Source organism: Diplotaxodon limnothrissa, linkage group LG18, assembly GCF_057381915.1.
Source record: "Diplotaxodon limnothrissa isolate DT_005_m linkage group LG18, D_limnothrissa_male_GT1.1, whole genome shotgun sequence".
NCBI classification, from domain to species: domain Eukaryota; kingdom Metazoa; phylum Chordata; class Actinopteri; order Cichliformes; family Cichlidae; genus Diplotaxodon; species Diplotaxodon limnothrissa.
The window spans coordinates 28954651-28977791 of NC_140613.1; the positions used below are offsets into that span (position 1 = coordinate 28954651).

The window sequence follows — 23141 nt, forward strand, 5'->3', positions numbered from 1 at the left end:
CCAACTTAGTGAGCTATGAATCTTATATTTAAGCTACTTTTCTCTAAATCCTTTAAGATGGTTCTTAAACTTTTAGGTGTGCAGAGGAGAATGTGGGGCAGGAGGGGGGGTTGTTAGAGGGAGAAAGGCGATTGGATTTAAGTGGAACTGATTTTTATTTATTTTTCTTTTCCAATGTGGTTTTTGCTCATCCTTGTGCCTCAATTGACCTCTGTTTCTCAACATTTCCTCTTATCTAACTATCATTTTCGTACCCCTTTTTCTATATCTGCTTCACGATTAATCTGTATTTCCTCTCTCTCGCTCTCTTTCCCATCCCATCCTACCTCTGTTTTCCTTCAGGGCGCTGTTCCTCGGTTTGTCCAATAACCCTCATATCACTGATTTACACCTGGACATCAGCAGCTGTGAGGTACGCTCTGTCGGCCTGTACTCAGGGTGTATTCACTCATCATCTTCATATATCACCTCCTGTGGCTATCCCATCATGCTCTGCTCCTCTCTGTCTGCCTTCCACAGTTGAGGTCAGCAGGTGCCGGGGTGATTCAGGAGCTGTTTCCTCGAGTTTCATGCGTGGGGACTTTAGATATCTCTGATAATGGTAAGAACCCACAAGGGATGCACTTACAGGGGTTGTTGTATGTGTGTTGGGTAGCTGTAAATCGTATAGACTACGCCATTATTGTTTTGACTCCATCAGCTTTTAAATTGAATGGCTTTCTTTTAAACTAAACTAGTGAACCAGTCTCAGTCCCTAGAGCCTGGCTGATTTATCGGTGGGCCAGTACTGTTGGTTGATATTGGTTATTTCCTGATCTATCTGTCTGCATTTTATAACAACCAGTAAATGAAAATGTAAGTAGAGCTGGGAGAAGCACCCTTCAGCTGTGAGTGTTGACATCGGATAGTTTGAGGTGAATCTGCAGCTTCACTGTTGGCAGCACTTGTACTTGAAATGCCACAAACACAACAACCAGAGGCCTGCACTATGAAGAGAGTTCATCATACCCAGGGTGTCTTACTGTTATCTGGACTCACTTACCCTCCCTGTGGCGATCAGTGGTCACACGGAGCTGGTTATCGGCTCGCTAACTAAACCCCTGCATGTTCACAGGCTGGCGTTGGCATCTTCTGACCCATCCTAGTGATGGAAAAGTGTTCTGGCAACAAAGTAGCTGTTTTTACAAAGAAAAATGAAACTATGGGAAAATATGAAAAGGTTAAATGTATAAAAGAGACACGGCAGTGCACACCCACATGAATGCGATTAGAATTTACTAGTCTACTAGCATGACTGATAAAATGAGAATGATATTTTGAAGCATGAATAAAGAAGCTGATTCCAGTCCCCTTATCTGTGTGAGTTTAGTGGCTGAACTAATGTATTTCTTCATAGTTCAACAATGATGTAATCATTCATGGCGACACCAGATTTTTGTCTTTACATTCAAGACCTGATTACCAGCTGAGCATAGTGAATAAAGACCTGCTGCATCATACCACTGATGATGCAAATGTATGTGTGAATTTGAATCAGTGTGTTAACATACCAACAAAGGCATGTTTTGATTCTTGCCTAATCTTAGTCCTGTTTGTGGGAGTTATCGAAATCTCTTTTAAAGACCATTATTTATGCAGTCCAATTAAATTGTCTTTAAATAAATACCATAAACTACTTGATGCCTAAAAATCTGCTATTGATTGTGTTGACTAGAACTACTGCAAAGTGTAGTTCTGTTCATGATGCATGTCCATATTTAGTTTGATATATTTTCAAATTTTACAGGACTGTTCTTCACCTTGAAGTTTCAGTAAAAAATCTGACACTTAACCAATGAATCCTGTGATGTTGTAATGGGTAAAAACTAGAACTAAAAATATATATTGGACTGTTTTTACCACCTACCCTGCTGACCGCTGACCAGCTCGTTTCCCAAACAGCCAGTAATCTAGTTATAGTATTATAACAGAGACGCTAATAATACCTGAAACATTAGCTGCAAGCAGCTTCCGTCACCCACCCTCCTTGAATGTGTCACAGCAAGCTTTCGTAAAATGAATGCACTTCACTGTGAGCGCTGGAGTTGATTTAACCCGCAGATATTTTTGATCCCTGAATGAGGCATTTTACTCTGAAATATCTTGCCATGGTAACCGCTTCCATTTAGCAGCATCCTCTATCCTTGAGCTTTTGAAAAGGTGAGTGGGTGTGAGAAGGAGGAGGTTTAATTGGGAGTATTTTGGAATTTCAGTGGGCAGTGAGATTTTGTTCCAAAATGGACTATGAGAGAGAGAGAGGGAAAAATGGAGCTTTGAGGGCCAGAAATGTTAGCACCTGGCTCAGCAAATCATGAGTCACTGGTATAACGGCCCAGTAATACTCAATTTTATGTAATAAAATACGACTTGTTCGGTCCTTTATACCAGTTAATGGATTGCCTATTTATGGTCCAGAATAATTTGAAGTTTCAGGCATGTTTCTACTTTTTTATTGGCACGTACTAGGATGTAATTAAAGGTCTACTTTGAATGAGTTTTCACATAAGCTCCACTGAGCGTACCACTGCTGGCGTTGCGCTCGTACTCCAATGATGTGTGTTGGCTTCTGTTTGTGTGTGTGTGTGTAGGTTTGGATGCTGACTTGCTGGCTGTCATCCCAGCGTTCTCCCGGCATCCCTCCCTCAAACACCTGATGCTGGGGAAGAACTTCAACATCAAGGGCAGGTATGGACTGCGCGGGGGGGGGGAAGCAGCTGTGTGCAGATGGTTTGTGGAGATGATGCAGATGATGAATGCTTTCCCTCTTGTTTCTGCCTCCTCAGGGTGCTGGATGAAATTCTGCAGAAACTAGTTCATTTGGTGCAAGAAGAAGAGTGTGTGAGTTTGATTATGTAACATATTGTGCGTGCACAAATTCTCTGTGGTGTCATGCTCAGATGCACGCCCACGCGGACCTCCAAGATTTGTCACTGTGCGCACAAACCCTCGCTTGTCACAGTTTAATTCTTGTATCCTCATTCGTGCAGTCTTAAGCTCCATCTCCCACCTGCCACACGCGCAAGGTATAAACATGTACACGAGCCACGCTGTCTACGAGCCAGACGAATGATTCATTTGGTCTCAGTTTGTACGCGGGGCTCCCGAGGCTCTCTCTGCTGCGCAAATTCAGCATGACAAGTAGCTTACTCAATTATTTACCACTGTTGATGGTGATAGTTCACAACGATGCTCCAGAAGCGAACATGGACTGATGCTTGTATGAAAGCGCACCAACACTGGCCCAGGCGGTTGTAAATGTGCACATTTAAAGGAATTACACAGGCACTTTATCAGAGGTCAGCCATAGTCAGCTCACACATTAAGTGTTGAAAACACAAGCATCAAAACAATCTGTGAGTGTCCCCTGCAGACTGTTGGCATTAGTGTTAGTACCATGTTAACGCTCTAGTATGAGTCATAAAAGGCTTCTAGCCTCAAACGTGAGAAAAAAGAAAACTCTCAACAGACTAAATGAAATGAAGATGATTCTGAATGCATAAGACTGCTATCAGTAGGGATAAGGAAACAGTTTGTTTCATAGTCTGTACACCAGGAGTGTGGATTTTAAAGGAATCGGTCAACATGTGATTGAAGTGCAGATTTTCAGCTTTAATTCAAGGGGTTTAACAAAAGTGTAGCATAAACTGTTTTGGAACTGCAGCAATTTTTATACACAGTCCTCCATTTTTGCTCAAACCTAACTGGACAATTGCCCAACATCAAGTCAGGAACAGTCCCACAGAGGTAGGAGTGTCACTGTCAAGGTCTGCCATCAAGAATGGAGATGCAGAGGGTTTACAAAAAGTGCAAACCACTGGTTACGCTCAAGAGCACGAAGACCCCACTAGACTCTGCCAGAAACCATCTAAGAGCGCCTGCACACTACTGGAAAAAAGTATTTGCATAGTATTTGAAATTAAGATCAACCTGAACTTAAAAGATTGCAAGAGAAAAATATGAAGAAGGACCAAAAAAAACTTGATTTGTAGCATACGATATTGTCTGTCAAACATGGTGGAGGCAGTGTTATGGTATGGGCATAAAGTGGAACTGGGTCACAGGTGAATTCTCAAATGTACAGGGCTAAACTCTCTGTTCAAAAAACTCAAATGCTGCAAAACTTGGACAGTAATTCGTACTGCAAAAGTACGATACTGGCACAAAAGCACACTGCAAAAGCAAACCAAACTCAAAGCAAGGAAATATTCATCTTGATTGTTCGATCTAAAATCCACTGTGCTGGTGTGCAGAGGCAATATTACAAGTTCTACAAAAACGTATAAAACTAACTGGAACCTCATTCTTGTTTGTTTTAAGCTGTAAAAATGTAATCCATTTTCTCCTGTATTGAATTCTTTTTTAACCCCCCCAAAAAACTGCTTGTTCCAGGTTTATGTTTACCATAGAGACATGAGAAAAGCATCGACCTTCACCAGAGGTGTGGACTCGAGTCACATGACTTGGACTCGAGTCAGACTCGAGTCATTAATTTTATGACTTTAGACTTGACTTGAAAAAATGTTCTAAGACTTGTGACTTGACTTGGACTTTTACACCAATGACTTGGGACTTGAATTGGACTTGAACCGGTTTACTTGAAAAGACTTGATATTTTACCCCAAATATAAAATTTAACATGCATATTATATAGAGATTGAAAATGTGACGTCATTCACGGGTAGAACCGCAAAGGATTCTGGGAACTCGTGGCAAGCGGTACTAGCGCACGCAGGCTTTCAATTAAAATCAGTTATACAGCGATAAAAAGAAACACAAAAATGTCAAGAAGCTGTTGTATTATTAACTGCAATAGCCGGTCGCATGACAGCCACGGGAAGCCGACGGGTAAAGAGATCGGTTGTTATCGGATTACGTCGTTGAAGAGAAATTGTTCGAGCCATGTTTCCGAAGTAACAAAGACGCGACGGATGGCCTGGATTGCAGCCATTCAAAGACCAAATATAACGTCCCAGAACACTCCAGCTCACAGGTTAGTCTGCTCCAAGCATTTACACGAAGGTCAGTGTTTTTTAGTACTTAATACGTCATTTTCATAACATAATTAGTGATATAGGTTACAAGCAAGTCTGGCGCTGAACAGAAATGGTCGCGCTATGCTCCTTTATTTATTGTGCATAAATAGTAAATTGTCCTGACACAATATTGCGTTTCGCTTCTGTTATTATGGTACACTGACAAAAACATATACTTTTATTCACAGGATAAAACAGGTTTTTTGTATCACTAATTGCCCAGTACGATTACAGCATACAGTATTATTGTCACTGCTACATTTCTGTGATGCTACCAGAAATTATTTCCACTACTAATTAATTACCGTTGAGCTCAAAGGTCCTATTAATAAACGGTTAACGAATGTGTATTTATGACGACAATTTGTGAGACTGGTAAACTTATGATACGTACGATGGTCTTTCGTTCTACACGGTGCATTTCAAGGTCCTGCACCCATCTGTCGGTAAACTGTACCTGGGCTTGTTGCAGTGACCGGAAGTTACTAAACTTCATGAGTGTATGCACTCACTCCAAGAACCGTATGATTATAAATATGCATATAAATATGCTAAGATGAGATAGCTGACTTCATCTAACTAGCAAATGTTTTCCAGGCTACGTTGGTGATACAGTTTTTTTTTAATGTGTATGATATTTTTGTCATGCGATTTTAAAGCCGGTGTTGTGCAACACCGGTCCTACAACCGCATCCAAGAATAACATGCAGCTTATCTCAGAACTGTCGGTGAAAATTATTCTTGGAGCTAGGTTTAATTGAGCTGCATTTTATAGAGGTCCAATTTCACAATTTGTGTGTATTTTCTAAGTTCACTATTTTGTCATGTGTTGAGAAAAACACAGATTTTAAAATTACATGGTCTAATATTTACATTTAGCATAACTGCAACATTATTTTTTCGTTTTTTTTTTTAAAGACTCGAAAGGACTTGAAATTCAAAGTTTCAGACTTGTGACTTGACTCGGACTTTTACACCAGTGACTTGAGACTCGACTCTGACTTGCCTGACATTACTTGAGACTTGACTTGAGACTTGAGGATAAAGACTTGAGACTTACTTGAGACTTGCAAAACAATGACTTGGTCCCACCTCTGACCTTCACATCTAACTCTTTCCTAGAAAACGAATGAGTATTCTTCAAAATATTGTAGATGGCTCTTACAATCCTAGCCAGGTCCAGGAGAGTTAACCACAGGAGACTGTGCATGGCTGGAAATCTTTGTGTGCATAAGGAATATTCAAAAATGTGTTCACAGAGTCGTTTAAGCAGAGACAGGCAAAAACCTTCAGTAGAGCCCTTTTCAAACCTTTTTTTAACAGAAAATATGTCCAATTTGTACATCAGCAACATCATTTAAAGGAGTGTTAACAATCAAATTAGTTCAGCGTGCATTTCAAAGTCCTAACGAGTAAAACAGCAAAACAACAATTAATAATGAATGAGGGTTTGAAATGAAATCTGATCTGATTTTCAACCATGTTCTTTCATTATTGATTTTTTTCCTAATTAAATTTCAACAGAAATTGTAATAATTAATGAACCTGATAAATACACAGATTTCTTTTAGAGTATGGACGAAATTGGAAGTAATAACTTCTTGCTTTAGGTGGATGTTTCTTTTATCATTTAAACATAGGTGGTGCTTCTCACATATAATTGCCCTCTATAAAAAAAAAAAAAAAATCTGATTTTCAAATATGCTTCCGTATTGGTTACTCCCTGCTCCCCTGGCATCCTCCAGGCCCTGCAGTCCCTCTCGCTGGCTGACTCGAGGCTTCGGCAGCGGGGCACAGTGCTCGTCAACGCCCTGGGCTCCAACGCTTGTTTACGGAAGGTGGACCTGAGCGGCAACCTCCTGGAGGACTCTGGGGCCAAGATGCTCAGCAAAGCTCTGCAGATTAACACAACACTTAGGTGGGTGTGTGCGTTACAGCAGTAATAGACGATTAAGATGAAGAAAAGAGGGGATTTCAGTGCAGATCAGAAACCCTCATACGTAGGAGGGGCATGTCTGGAGAAGATGCTATAGACAGCAGATTAAAGAAAGAAAATTAATATGTTAGGTTTAGGAAGGGGATACAGTGAAGTTTCTATGAACAGTGAGTTGAAGGTGGCGCTTCAAAGATGGGAGGGGGTGGAGTGGCATGTAGGAGATAAGAAGGGTGGGGGGTATTAGGACCGGACCTAATACTGAGTAGCCTGAGGGATGTTACAAACTGGAGAGATGAATTAGTGGGAGGGGGCCTTTCAGACATAGCTTTTACAGCACCACCCTTAACAACACAGCGAATAACACTTCATGTTCGGAGGTATGTTTGACTTTAGAGTTGTAACAGGAGTCAATAAAATATTGAGAAAGGGCAAAGGAGGCCAGAAACCTCCTTGAATACTGGGGTTGTGGGGTGGGGGTGGAGTAGTACTGTGTGTGTGTTGGGAAAGGTTGGATGTGAAAGTTACGAAGAGATCGGAGAGGGAGACCACCTAAAGAGATAGATCTGGGTTTTTGCTGATTGAATTTCTAGGGCAAACCAAGTCGGGGGGGATGGGGGGGATTGAGGAGGAGGATGGATGAAAGGAAAGATGAGCTGAAAATGAGTGATGTATTAAAAACAGGAGCTCGTCGGTGTCGGGTGTAGGTGGAAATTCTGCTCTGCGAAATAACAGAAGCTCATTAGCGGCACGGCAGTTGTTCATGCATCTCTAATGTTGGGATACCATACACCTAGCTAAAAGAAAGCTCTGACGAATATCTTAATATTTATGTCTGTCCTGCGTGGTCAAAGAAGTACTGTCACTTTGATGTATCTGTGTGAGATTTTAATGTGGATTAGGCACTTTAGAAAGCAACCGATCCTCTTCTCCTTTTCCCTCCTCTCGGTGCTGGTCTTACCCCATTTCCCGCTGCTTTAATCCCTCTCAGGAGTGTGACGTGGGATCGCAACAACACCACGGCGACAGGCTTCCAAGATGTGGCGAGAGCGTTGGAGCAGTAAGACGAACGCAACGCAGCACACCAACATCCTTTTGAAGAGGGCGGACGCACACACACATGAAACGCATCACTCACACACCCATATGAAAGGCAGATAACCATCTCTGCGTGATGTTAGCGATTACAGAATGTTTCATCATTCTCCTGACGTGTGTGCCAGTCAAATAAGTGTGGGCGTGAAGTATGTACCCGCGCATCTCTGTCTGTGTGTACAAGGGTGTGTGGGTGTATTTGCGTATTAGGGAATTGCAGACAGCTGTTATAAGTGCCCCGGGCATTTCCTGTTTGTTCTTGTTAACATCAGTTTCTCCAGTTTATTATTGCCAGGGTAATGTTGTCTTTCTATCTGCCCCTCTTTGTCTTCCTTCGCTCTGCAACAAACAGCAACTTTACCTTGCAATACATGCCCCTGCCCCTCAGCGATGTCACTCAAGCGCACCGCAGCGCCCCAGAGAAGACCGACCAAGCCCTGACCAAGGTGAGGAGGACTTCTTTTCTTTAGCCTGTGGTTTGCTAAATTTGCTGCACCATGTTGCAAGACACAGATGGTTAATAAGAGCCTGGTAATAAGAGTCACACTTAGGCGTGGGTCTGATGAATGGCTTTCATTTACTCGTGCGTTAGAAGTGATGATTAAATGTGAATGTTCCCAGAGATGATTATGTTGATGTCTGTATGATATGTTGTGACATGAGAATGACTTTTCTAATACTGCCAGAGTCCTTCTGAGAGTTAGGTTTGCAATCTGTGATAGAGATTCCAGATGTCTGTAACTGCTAACGTAGTTCTGTCTGTGTCATATTCATATTGCATCCATGTATTACAGGTTCAGTTTAAAGGATTTAAAGACTTAATTCAATTCACTTTTATTTATATAGTTCCCCAAAAAGGTGATATTACAGTGCTTTATATTGTGAGGTAATATAGCGTGAGATCACAAAAGATCTGGCAATTCCTTACAGCATGCACTTGGCGACTTGAGGGAGAAAGAACTCCCTTTTGATAAGAACAGACTTCCAATAGGCCAGACTCAGGGAGAGGCAGGCATCTGCTGCCACTTGTTTTCCTTTGGGGGGGACAAAATGCAACCTAATTGATAGTGGAGACAGTTTTTAACATAATAAGTAAGTAAGGTTTATTTATTAAGCGCTTTTCACAGACAATCGGTCACACAGCGCTGTACAAAAATGGCAATAGTGGCACAGAAACACACAGGGAAAGAAAAAAAAGGGAGTGACCAATGCTTGGTTTGTCATGGGAAGTCCTCCAGCAGTCTGCCTGGTAGCGGCATAATTAAGAAAAAAAAGGTTCATGGTCACCTGATTTAACTTTGGCTATAAGCTATGTCAAAAAAGCTCAAAAGTAGGGAAGGTGTATCTTTCCCGAATGCAAACTGGGAGTTCTAGCTCCAAAGGAGAGGAGCTTGATAGCTGAAAGCTCTGTCTACCGCTTCTACTTTTAGAAACCCTGGGACCTAAAAGTAAGCCTGCAGTCTGTGAGTGGGGTGTTCTGTTTGGGTAATAGGGTGCTATGAGGGTTTGCTCTCATGCTCTCAAATTAAAATCAGACTTGTCTTGGAATGCAACACCTTGTCTGTTTAGATGAAAATTAGTATTATCATGATAAAAACATATACAGTCTGTGGTTTAACTAAAATATAAAGAAAGCAGTAGTCACATCCATTCATTTGGAGGCAACGCCAAGTGCCTGCTTGAGGAAGTGCAGTCTTTGGAACTTGTGTTTGCTTCATTTTTCAGCCCTGGAGGTTCCTCCAGGAGGTCTTTAGGCAGAAACAAAGCAAGAAAAAGCCCAGGCGGGCATCTTTGCTGCAGGGTGTAATGGTCACATTAAAAAATTCCAACAACATTATTCAGTTAATTGTTAATTTATGCAATTTATTATACTGCTCTACGCTGGTCATTGCCAGCAACATTCAGAAGTGTTCTTTGAGTTTGAACTTGCTCTGTCACTCATGCCATATGCCGAAATGTCAAGATTTTTTAAAACTCTTCTGATGATTTATTTTCTTCCTCTCTCTGATTCTGAGTATCTGCTCTGCAGCATTTCTCTAAGTCTCTTGGCACTTCCTGTTACTTTGAAAAAGAGAAAAAAAAAGCCAAAAAGTGACAGATCTCTTTTCGCAGACGTACAGTTTCTGGGCAGTGAGTTGCATGGTTGTCTTTGCAATTATGATGTGGTTGCTTCAAGTAAAGGCCACTTGAATTGTAGTTGAGGTTTTTCTTGCCAGGGAACAAAGACATATTTAAAGTCCACCTGTGTTCCATGTTACGAAGAAAATCAACACCCATTCAGAGTTTTCACTTTTTGATCAGCCGAGCATCAGTTGTCAGTTTGCATTGACTGCTGTCTGTCAATCCGGCACGTCGAGGCATACGTGTCAAGATTCTTATTTTGATTGTAGACTCAGTTTCTTGTATTTGTAATCGGAGAACTTTTTCAAGTTGCCAATCAAAGAATGAAACTAACTGACAGCAACACAAAAAAAAATGACAGGCAGTGTACATACAGCAAATGTGGCCTTTCTTAGCAGCTGTGTCTTTTTGTGTGGATGCTCATCCTAATAAAATCCATTAAACAAATCCTCATAAAGTGTGGCTGCTAATGGTGCTAAGCAGGAGAGTTGGCTGTAATTAAACATTAATCATTGTAGCTGCTGAAATGGTTACTTAGTATCACTGCTAAATAAAATGCTACTCATCAGCTAGCTTGTAAGCTAGTGTACATTGCATGTCAAACACTATTTCCGTGACAGCTCAGTTTTCAGTCAATAGCAAATCCGTCTTCCCCAGAGGCTTGTGACTGAAGGTACATTTCTGATACGGCTCGACAAAGCTAACACATAGGGTTGCCAACTCCCTGAAAAATAAATAAGGGACACCTCGTGGCCAGGGCCGGGCAACCCAGTTGTCTTCACCCTTCCCACTGTTGTGAATTTTCTAGCTCTTTTTTTGTGTGTGAAATTATTTTTTTTAACCATTTGACTTGAAGTTGATTTAAGTAGATGCATATTCTATTCTTTGTGATATGAACACATGTGAAACAAATGATCATTTAGCCATTTATTTTTAGCTCAAAATGACAACATTAACACAATAAAACAGGTCTCTTTCTTAAACAGAAGCCTGTCATGCTTAACTTTTGAGAATATAAGTAAATCTTTCTTTAAAAGAACTCTGTCCCGCTTAACTTAAAATAATAGAAAGAAAAACATTCTTGTAACAGTGCACATTTAGTGCATTTAGTACAATTGGCTTCAGTTGAGGTATTATTTCAGCTTTTCTAATGCTAATCAGCTGCTCCTGTTTGTAAACCCGCTTGTTGCCATGATTACGCACCTTAATTCATCATCATTATTCATCTATGTATTACTTTTATGTATTAGTCATCTATTTGTTGTAATCATCTATCCTTGCAGTTGTTTATTACACAAAATAAGTTATATTATCACACTTCTGGCCACATAGCGCTGATATTCACTGCACATATTAACTTTTTCCAGCCAGGTGTTTTCCTTTTCCCATTCTTACCCTTTCTCTGAGCGAACAAACATTGCTGCTCTAATGCTGGGCTTATGCTGGGCTTACACTGTGCGATTTTTTCAGTCGCGTTATTCAGCTCCTGCTCAAACTGCACGATTGACTCGCAGGGGTTAGAAGTTCATAGGTCACGATGCAGGGTCTCACACTATAGCTTGCCTCCACCAGTGTGTGAATGTGAGAGTGAATGAATAGTGGCATTGTAAAGCGCTTTGGGTGCCTTGAAAAGCGCTATATAAATCCAATCCATTATTATTATTATTATTATTATACGGCCCGATGCTCTGATGCGACCTGATTGCTCACACTGTGCGTCCATAAAAATGAAGGTTATAACAGAAATTCTGTCGCTCGCTCTCTCTGTCTTTCACTCACACAGACACACCACCACCATCAACTTTGCTAAATTGCTAATGAAAAACATTGATCAGGCAGCTGTGATTGAGCAGCAATGTAAATCCAACTATTTTCACGGTTGTTGTGGTCGTGATAATTTTGTGAGGCCACATCGAAAAGGCTCGGATGAGCTTTCCAAAGTTCTACAAGTTGTGCCTCCATCGCTTGTGTCCAGATCACACGCTGCACTGCCGTGCTGCGCCGTCTTTTTCGCTGACATTTGTGTTTGCGCAGTGTGACAAACTGCGGTGACACCCTCACGACAGGTTTGAAATCCTCGCGACCAAGCGATTGATGATCGGGAGCTCGTCGTGAGGTGTTAATCGCGTCTCGTTACCCCACGTATACTACACGATGCACGACGCACGATGAAGGCCAAAATCGGGCCGATCGCCAAAACGGTCGCACGACTCAAAAATCGGCTCAAAATGGGCCAAAAATCGCACAGTGTAAGCCTCACGACGAGCTCCCGATCATCAATCGCTTGGTCGCGAGGATTTCAAACCTCACCGCAGTTTGTCACACTGCGCAAACACAAATGTCAGCGAAAAAGATGGAGCAGCACGGCAGTGCAGCGTGTGATCTGGACACAAGCGATGGAGGCACAACTTGTAGAACTTTGGAAAGCTCATCCGAGCCTTTTCGATGTGGCCTCACAAAATTATCACGACCACAACAACCGTGAAAATAGTTGGATTTACACTGCTGCTCAATCACAGCTGCCTGATCAATGTTTTTCATTAGCAATTTAGCAAAGTTGATGGTGGTGGTGTGTCTGTGTGAGTGAAAGACAGAGAGAGCGAGCGACAGATTTTCTGTTATAACTTTAATTTTATGGACGCACAGGGTGAGCTCTCAGGTCGCATCAGAGCATCGGGCCGTATAGTGTGAGACCTGCATCGTGACCTACCAACTTCTAACCCCTGCGAGTCAATCGTGCAGTTTGAGCAGGAGCTGAATAACGCGACTGAAAAAAATCGCACAGTGTCTGCCCAGCTTTAGGTGTACTGTCGTCCGAGACTTGCACCGCAGTGTCGGGGTTTGTTTCCCTGTTGGCCATGCTTGTTGTTGTGGTCATCTGTTGTCTTCCGGTATTTTCTCCGCAAGCGACCTTTCCTCGACCAATGAGATGAACGGTAATCTGAATTGTCATACTCGAATTGTCATAAGTGTGCTGTCAGCTCATTGGTCACAAAGCAGGAGAGGGGCTGGGAATTATGTTTTCAAACAAAGCATTAATTCCATTAAAAGTTATAGACTACTTTTGATTCTCACTGTATTACGGGACAAAGTGCGTCCCTTATTAGCTCAATACGGGACGTGTACTTTTGTTTCTAAATACAGGACGATTCCGTATTTTAAGGGACGGTTGGCAACCCTACTAACACATTACTATGTGTATATATCTGTAGGATTTCTGACTGTTAAGTTGCCTGCAGACTTTCTGGTTCTAATCAAACACGGTTCCCTAAGGAGAGCTTTTAATTTAATTTGAGGCTTTATTAGCTTGGACAATGCGTGTGAGCCTTCAGAGTCCCTGTGCAATTCTTTATTCAATCTTTCTTTACATATGCTAAGATGATGATGCAGTCAACGCATCCACCTGCTGAGTCAAGAAAACAGATTAAAGGCGTCCCGTATTTTTTTTTTTTCTAGGGATCAAACCTCTCTCTCTAGTCTCCTTATTACCATGCAAATGGGTTCGTCTCCTGTCTCCCGCACACCGCACTTTGTAAACACCTGTCATCACCACTCCTCTTCCTCCCTGTTTGTTTTCTGTGTGTGTGTGTGCGTGTGCATGTGTGTGTGTGACAGATCCAGCGTGCCCTGCTAAGGAACAACCAGACTCAGCGTTTCTCTCAGAAACAGGCTCTCAGGCTGCACCAAGGCCTCGTCACCAGCACTGCTGAACAGGTGTGTGGCTGTGCTCATGCTGAGGAATAAGTCACTTCTGTTTTGGGTCTAATTGTATGCCTCCACTTTTGCACATGTGTATGTGTGCAGGTGATGGAGCGTCTGTGTGTACGGGTGCAGCAGCAGGTTTGTGTCCTGAAAGGCTGCGAGGAAGGAGAGGAGGTCCAGACGGCTAGACAGATCCTCAAAGAAGCAAGGAACTCGAGAGCTGTGAGTGGGTTATAAGTGTGTGTGTGTGTGCGTGTGTGTGTGGCTACGTATTTTAATCTTTGACTCTTCCACATGTACTTTAGAGTCTTGAACCAGCATTCATTTCTTTATAGTTGGTGAAGCCACTTAACACTCACCTGTAAATCACTCAAGCATAAAAAAGACATCTATCTCAAGGGATGAGCCATCGTTCTGTCTATACTTAACACACAACTTAGCAAAAAACATGTTTTAAACTATATCTTCAGACATTTTGTTGCTAAAAGCCTTTCACAAGAACACACCATTTATTCCCATTTCTTTAGTAAAGTCTGTGAAAAATGCCAAATATGACACATTTAATATTTTTTGCACCAACAAGGTGATTCCCTAAAGAAGTACCGTATTCGTCCAAAACGTAGCATATCCCAGCATGGTGTGCATGTTCTTAGAAAAAGTAAAAGACGTAAAGAATGATCTACAACAGATGAATGCCATCTGAAAGTCACGTCTTAAAGTAACAGGGATAAAATCCAGCAAAGATCTGACAAAACGTAAGCGATGCATCTGGTCCTTCAGCTGATCCTTCTGCTGTAGTCGAAATCTCAGGAAGGATAACTGGGAGAAAAAGGCTGACTTAAGGCAAATTATACAAGAACTGGACTGATAATTTCTGTCAACAGTTCTTATGGAGAGATGAATCCAAAGAATGTCAGAAGAGAGCTCCAACAGTGAGTGTCTACAGCCATTTGTAAAACAGGGTGGAGGCTCAGTCATGGTTTAGGGCTGCATTTCAGCCAGTGGTGTTGCAGATCTTGTCAAAATTGATGGAATTATAAATGTAGAAATGTATTGTCAGGTTATGGTCCACCACACAATACCATCTGCCAATCCAGTAAAAGCATACCTAGATGGAAAAACACTGGATTGTTCCCCAGAGCCCAGACCTCAACACTACTGAAGTGTGGTATTGTATTGACAGAGAACAGAACAGAAGGCAGCTAACATCCAAAGAAGAGCTTTGAATGTCCTTCAATAAGCCTGGAGAACTATTTCTGAGGACTAGAAATTACAAAAACAGCTGCCTTGGAGAGTTCAGGGTTTGTTGAAGATTAAAGGTCGCCACTTCATTATCGACTTTAAAGCTCGTTAGAATTGTACAAAGTCTGTTTTTACCTTATATGATGTATTTCCATAAGTAACAAAATGTTAAAAATGAGAGTTGATTAAAAACTTTCACATAGTGCTGCAGCATTGTATGATTCAGAGTTCTGGGTATTGGTGGACCTCCCAGGTCATCCACACTTTTGCTCAGCCGTCTCCCACTGCAACAGCTTACTTTTAACTGGCTGCCCCTCTCAAACACAAGATTTGAACACCAGGTGAAAAATGGAGGCAGGACAAGCGGTAGCTGGAAATTTCATGGTGAGCTGTGACCATATTAGGGATATTACCCCCTTACATCATAAAAATCCCATAATGGTAAGAACTGTTCAAAGCCAAGCATCTAGTTAATGAATGTGTGCCAGTTCAGTTTATTGCAGTGGGAAATATTGTACTTTGTCCTTCACTACATTTACCTAACTGCTGTAGTGACCAATTAGTTAGCAGTTTAGGATTATCCACTTCTAAGAAGGCATTCCCTTTTCCCTGGAGAAACTTTACAGAGCCTAACTGCATCACAGTGCACTGATGCAAAGACATATTTAGCAGCCTCCTTATAGTCATTCGTGCATTAAAATACAAGAGCTGAAGCTCATGGTCGGAACAGGAAAACACCAATAAAAGTAAAACGAAAGGGCTGCAAAAACCAGTAAAACTGGAATTATGCAAATGTTTATTACACAGTATTACCCGGAGCACGACGTCAGACCCAACTGTAAGATGTTCTGTGACCATATAAACGTGCATTAATGCAGCTGTAAATGCAGCTATTTAAAACCTTTTTTTAGGGTTCACTCAGTATTTTATAACCCAAGCCTGCACAGCAAAATACAGCCTGGCCAAACAAACACATAGAGAATAAAGATTATGAGGGTTGTTTTTTTTGACCCAGACCGACGCTAGGCTGGTGCAGCCATTTTGAATCGATAACGGCTTCTGTAGTGTGGGAGATTATAATCCAGCATCCATAAATCCGTACAATGCTTTAGCCACATGAGCTCTCAACAGCCACAACTGCAAGCACTGCAGTGTAACTTGACCAAACTGAATGCTAGAATCCAAATGAGAAGTCTGTTTGTGCTGAACGCCAATCAAGTATTAATAACCTGATTTTCAATACACATATCCTGCTGCAGCAGCAAATAAACATAGCATGTTCTGCATTGAGCTTAATGTATGTGCCCTGCAAACAGAGCAAGAACAAGATGAAAAACACAGCTTTGCAGCACAGTTTGTTTCGTGCTGCTCACTTCTTCAAATACACAAATATCCTTCACCGATCACCAGTTGTAGACCTGCACTCTTCAACACCTACACCAACACATACACTGGAGACACGCGGGGGGAGCAGTGCTTTCTATTTTCTTCTAAAGAAAAGGCGTGAACAGGATTGTAAGTGATAAATGGATTGTTGCATTCCAAATACAATTTAACAGGAAGGAAGAAGATGTAAATAAGCACGTTCTCCCTGCTTTTTACTCTAAAGCAGTACGCAAACATTTAATAAATGGTTCTGGACACTGTCGAGCATAATGTACATTCTTCATGCTTATTTATACACAACACTTGTCAACAGTTTTACAATTTATATGGAGCTGTATTTCATAGTGTTTGTTAGGGATGCACTTAAAATTCTACACCCAGAGCTGCTCAGAGGTTGCATGAATGCAGGCATAAGAAGAAAGAGATGGCACTCAAAGAAAGGTATATTGAGATCCTTCTCTAAAACCTTATTATGTCTTAACCTTCCTGCTATGTTGGTTTCCAGGAACACCAATTATGCTCCTGGGTTAATTTGGCCCGGGGCAAATTTACTCATCCAAAAGTGTCAGAAACACTGGCATTGATTATTTTACAATTTTCTTTTATAATTTAGATTTTTTTTTTGTTTTCTGTAGTGATGCAGATGACATGTGACATCTCTTCTGTTCTGGGTCAATCTGACCTGCAGCATAACAGGAGGGTTAAAGCAAGCAGACCCGTTTTATTTTTCTGTCAGATGTGACTGACAAGTTTATAAGTGCAGCTTTTATGTCCTAGTGACGTGAACTAAAAAGTCATTTATGCTTCAGACTAATCAAACGGCTGATAAAGATGGTTGTCGAGTCACAAATCGTGCATCTAGAAAGATGATGCATCATTCATGTTGTTGTTTTTTTAAACCAATATTTTTAATTATTTTGTTTTGGTTATTGTTTATTTCCTGATTTTGTTACAGAGAGGCAAAGAGACACAGTGAGTTCTTTTGGGGGTTTTTTGTCTGTCCTGTCCGGCAGTGTAGGAATCAGAGTTTTTGTCTGAAGGCTAAACAACATGCCCAACATATTGATTTTCCAAAGTGGACCTTTATGGCTTTTGTTATACTGGTTTACTTCATAGTTATACTTTAGGATTTTTTTGATCTTAAGTCATTACAATCAGAACGGTGTAGACCAGGGGATAGAAAAAAGAAAGAAAGAGAAGTTGTGGAGAAAGTTAGCAGAAGGTGAGGGAGAGAAAAGAAGAAGAAGAGGGACAGAGAGAGATGGAGAGAGAGAAGAAACCCTGAGAATCTGCTTGATCATCTGCTGAAAAAAAACCAGGAAAACGAAAACAACAGCGTGCATTTGTGAGTACCTGTTTGGACACTTGTGTGTGAGAAGACGCTTGCGTTCATAAGGTTTATCCATTTAAGTATCTAAGAATTATTATTATATTATAATAATTATTATGGTAAATGAACTGATTCTTATATAGAGCTTTTCTACTCTATCTGAGCACTCAAAGCAGTCATTATAGGATCTGCCTTACAATATAAAGCACCTTCAGGCGACTGATGTTGTGATTTGGCGCTGTATAAATAAAATTGAATTGAACAGAATTAATAGTGGGTGTGGAAGCCACAGCCCTGCGCCCAAAGACATGAAGCAGGCGTGGAGGAGACCTGGGCCCCAGACATCTAGAGGCTCCCCCCCAGAGCACGAGAGCCCCAGGAGGACCACCGCAGGGACAATGACGGCACCCATCTAGAAAAGAGGTGAGGAGGGCCTCAGATGGCGGTCACTCAGCAGCCATAGTGTAGAAACCACAGGGGGCTGCAGCGACAAGGCTCCACCAGCAGCCAGCTGTGCCAGAGCAGACCAAGCCCAAGGGCCCAAAAACCAGAGAGTCCCCCGCCCCCAGCAGTGGCCTGAGAAGCCAGGCCCCCCGGCAGCTGCCCTGAGTGAGCCAGTACACACCCGAGCACCCAGCCCCAGTCACAGAGAACCACCAACACATCGGCGGGTGGGGACACCACCAGCCACCAGCAGGGAATGTGATGGGGGAAAATAGGCCGCCACAACTGGGTTGGCCTGAGATGCTCTGGGAGAGGTGGAGTCTGAGACCTGACCTGACACACAGACATAAGACAAACAGACACACACAGACACAAGCATCCATTCCCACCCTCATGCACACATATACAAATACTCCGCACTCGCCCAACATGGAGACACAAAAATGAACGCTGTACACACTCTCACACTCCCCATACACCCTCTATACTCCCAGGTCCAGGCACCAACACACCCAGACCCAGGAGGTGGTTCCCTTTACTCTGCGGTGGAGACAAGCAGACCGCATTGACCTGCAGCAGCAGGGAAGCCCACCAGTCCAGAGCCTGACCAGGCGGCCAGCTCCTCCTCCTGGCCCATTGACAGCAAACAGAGAATGGGGATGTGAAAAGACCCCATACCTCACTCCGCTTGCAGTGTTGATGCGTGCTGATCTAAAGTGCACTTAAATAGGGGAGGGGCATGGCACCAACAACCCTCTGAAAGATAACAGCTGGTGACAGCTCGGCCCCTCCCAAGACCCTCAATGTCTACATGCAATTTAAAATTGAGAGGTGGGCACCAGCACCACAGATGAGGCTGAATAAACAGACTGTTCTCTGGATGCTGTAGTGAGGAGTTGAAGTGAAGGGTTGCCTGATAATGCTTCACTCACAGAAAAAAGGAAAACAGTGGATGGAGACTGCGGCACAAACAAAATTATTGCCACTGTGTGCAGTGAACGTACCATCTCACTGCCTTTGAAATAGTCAGTTGCCATCTTCAAAACAACTTCATTGCGTTGAGACTGGAACAGCAATAAGATAAAGTCAGTCTGCTATCAATTTGTGATCAAAGGGTTAAGTTGGGAATTAAATCTGTTGCCATTTGTGGCAAATCTGTTACCGTCCACAGAAACTGACATTAAACGATGGTAACTCACAGAACGAGGTGCACGCTCAGTCTCTGAGCAACAAGTCGGTCACCACAACTACGTGCATTCAGTAGCAAGAAAATTCTGTTCAGTCACTGGGCAACCAGAGATTTTTTTACCCTTGTTGCAAGAGGATGCTTTTTTCATCTGACGTGACTGAACCATCTCAAAACTAAGGCAAATAAAACAGTTTGTGAAAAGCTCACGGCAAGACAGTTCACAAATATATCACCAACTGAAGTAAAGATTGCAGATTTTTCTTTGTTGTAATCATCAGTAGAAAAATTGAGGCCACTGTTTCTTCCGTTATTTGAGCTGCAGAATTGACTTTTATATCAAAATAATGTGCAAGTAAACCAAAACTCATTCTGGATTAAGCCAACTCCCAATACAAATGCTTTGTTTTGCATCATGTTCATTAACATTAAAAAGCCAATGTGACAAAGCAAATCTTTTCATTCCATGTGTTATTTTTCTTTAGTATTTGCTTTTCCTTTAACCAGTTTTTAATGTAGGTGGATGTTTTTTCATTGTATTATTGCTACTTTCACTGAACGTGTGTGTGTTGTGTGTTCATCAGCTTTATCCATCTCTGTGTGAGCTGGCCCACGTGTTGTCAGTGGATGGACCTGTTAAACAGCGCCTGGACACTCTGGCAGGAGAGCTGGCCAAGGCTGCAGACAAAGAACTGCAGGTAGGCTGGGGGTGGGTTTGAACCGTGGCCTTGGTTGTAATCGCTGAAACATTCCTTCGCTGATGCATTGGTATTTTAAACAGTAGTGGAGCGCTGTACTAGTTGCATTTAAATTGCCCATTAATGCCGTGTGAATGTGTGTGCAGTGCAGGTATGCTGACTTCAAAAGAAATTCTCAGGGAGGGAACACTCGGACATTTTTTTTGTTCCATTTTGGTCTCATTGGGATTCAGTAGCACAGCATAGGCAAATGATAAAAAGCAGCACGCACCCCGAGGAGGAATATGGCATGCTTTGTATTGAATTTCAACTTACTTGAGCATAATTTACATCCCTGTTTATGCTGCCTAATTTTGTTATTATGCTAGACGCTGCATTTGTAATTTGCATTTGTTAAGATCAATTTAAAAAAACAACAAAAGAGCCAAAAATGCAGGTTTAGATAGTTGAGGTGTGTTTTTGCCCAAATGTCTGATAAACATAACATCTTGAAGAGACAAATGGATTATATGAATTATTAATACAAGTTTTGGGCATATAAATATGTTTTTATAGCTAATCCATCAGCTGTAGGCGACATATGATACATGTCTTGGGACACTTCTACTCTAGGTGGTTGTGGACTCCATGGTGTCCCTTTGCCGTGAGTTGTGCCCCATGTCCTGCTCAGCAGCTGAGAGACTGAGTCCACCTTTGTCGTCCATCTCTGAACAAGTTTCTATCCCTCGCTCCGCCATCCGCAACGCCCTGATGGAGAGGGCGGCAGAGGACATCAACAGAGCTCTGGAGTAAGAAAGAGAGTGGTTTAAAAAGTCCTAGAGAGGCAAAGAACTTCGAGATACTGATTGAACTGTTATTACTTTCTCTATCCCAGAGAAGTGAAGCTGTCTGTGGTCTCCTATCTGACCAACTCCATAGTTGATCAGATTCTACAAGAGCTCTACACCACCCATAAAACCCTGGTACTGGTAATATCACTTTACTGCATGCTTTCTTGTAGATTCTAGAAAAAAATGTTATTTGAATGTAAAGCTGGAATCTGTTTTGTTCTAAGATATAGTTAAATTTATAATATGACTATATGAAAAAAAAACAACCAAAATGATCCGCGTTTGTCTGAACTGTGCAAATAACAGGAAAAGCTCACCTCAGTTTCTTTTTTTTTTTTTTACCACACATGCATAAAACATTACAGATTTCACTTTAGGTTTGTGTTATTTGAAGTTATATTCATAAAGAAAATTGTTTGCTGTGTTGGGAATGCAGTCTATTAAATATGTCACTGAAGGAAGGAGATGGTTATCTTGTAGAATTAGCATAAAAATTGAAAACAGGGCGAAACTGCCAACTTGGCTCTATTCAAGTAAAATAACCGTCAGGACACGTCATGTGCTGGACTATTAAGCCTTTTTGTCTCCATCAAGCCTTAAGCAATAACATCCACTTATATTATATCCCCAAATATCCATTTGTTTTTTCTCTTTAATCAAAAAATTTAAGATAAAATTAATCTAATTTGTTACCCCAAAATGATTTTTTATGACTTGTGTACACTCTACACTTTATTAGCTACACCTGTTTAACTTCACCTTAATGCAAATGTCTAATCAACCAGTCAGCAGCAGTTCAGTGCGTTTATGTACTTAGATATGGTCGTGATAACCCACTAAAGTTCAAACCAAGCTTCAGAATCAGAGAGGGACTTTGAACTTGTCCCATTTGTTGGTGTTTTAGAAACTGTGGATCTACTGGGATTTTCCCCCTCATCACCATCTCTAGGGTTTATGGAGAATAGTCCAAAAAAGAGAAAATACCCAGTGAGCAGCAGCTCTCTAGGCAAAAATGCCTGTTTGATAAGAGTTCAGAGGAAAATGGCCAGAGTGCTTTGAGCTGATGTGATGGCAACCGTACCTCGAATAACCCCTTGTTATAACCAAGTTATGCATAAGAGCACTTTTGTAGTATCATCCAGTAGATTATGAGTAATTGAGCAGAGGGTCTACAATACTTGTGTCACCACTTTGCAATATGTTTATCAATGCAAAGCAATTATAAAGCTCCTGTGCACCTCCAGTGAACAACAGTGAAATGTTCTCTATCGTGTGTTCCCATAGCAGCCCATTTAAAATAAATTTATAATAACAAATAAATACATCCTGGAAAAGTACCCATTATGTGCATATATACATAATGATGTCTAACCGAATTAAGAAAGTCCTCCTACGCTGTGGACATTTATTCATTATATTCCATATGATGCTTTCAAACATTAATATTGTTATGGATGTTGTCTTTCAGTGCTGCTATAACTCTGGTATATTTATTGCACATCGCACACATGGTTGATAAAATAATAATCCTACCTCCAGCCGTACCAGTGTACAAGCACAGGATAGGAAATTTCTCAAGATCATATTGAAATATCAGCGAAGTTAAAATTGAAACTGAAAACATTTAGTTCAGACATGTTAATAAAAACTCTGAACTGTACAAGCATAGTTTGGATAAATTCTTCTTCGTTATTCCAGGTGAACAGTAGCATACTAATGCGTGCAGTTATCTGAAGAAGACACCCTGGTTCGCATGTCATTAACATATACAATGAAGATATATAGGTATAGAGCTTTGTTCTTTAAAGAGAATATTGAGCTCAGAGGCCAGATAACAACTTTATTTAAGCTGGTTAAGGACATGATGAGACCCTCCGGGCTCTCCTCTCCATAAAATTAAATTGTTTAAAATGAAACCAGCGGAAAAGCAGGAAAAAAATCGACTCTTAGTAATAACACGGCCTCCCCTGCTCTGCTTGGCATTCAGTTCACCACGTCTGCTGTTACATCTCATTCTCCTTTCTCTCTTTTGGTGCAATGCCGGTTTGTCCTCTATCTTGCCTTACTCTGCTTTGATAATCAAGATATTGTATTTAGTTCAT

At 41.5% G+C, this 23141-nt stretch overlaps 1 protein-coding gene across 2 annotated transcripts in view; it reads left to right on the plus strand.

The window, feature by feature from the left end:
* carmil3 (capping protein regulator and myosin 1 linker 3) overlaps positions 1-23141 on the plus strand; it is a 101374-nt gene that overhangs the window by 62992 nt on the left and 15241 nt on the right. The window contains exons 17-28 of one of the 2 annotated variants that reach the window (XM_085377004.1): positions 343-412; positions 520-601; positions 2628-2724; positions 2823-2877; positions 6818-6990; positions 7997-8065; positions 8453-8546; positions 13837-13935; positions 14026-14145; positions 20096-20209; positions 20822-20997; positions 21084-21177. In XM_085377004.1, the coding sequence (XP_085233130.1) occupies positions 343-412; positions 520-601; positions 2628-2724; positions 2823-2877; positions 6818-6990; positions 7997-8065; positions 8453-8546; positions 13837-13935; positions 14026-14145; positions 20096-20209; positions 20822-20997; positions 21084-21177 (1243 nt within the window). The remainder of the gene's footprint in view (positions 1-342; positions 413-519; positions 602-2627; positions 2725-2822; positions 2878-6817; positions 6991-7996; positions 8066-8452; positions 8547-13836; positions 13936-14025; positions 14146-20095; positions 20210-20821; positions 20998-21083; positions 21178-23141) is intronic. The other variant, XM_085377005.1, reaches the window with a different exon arrangement.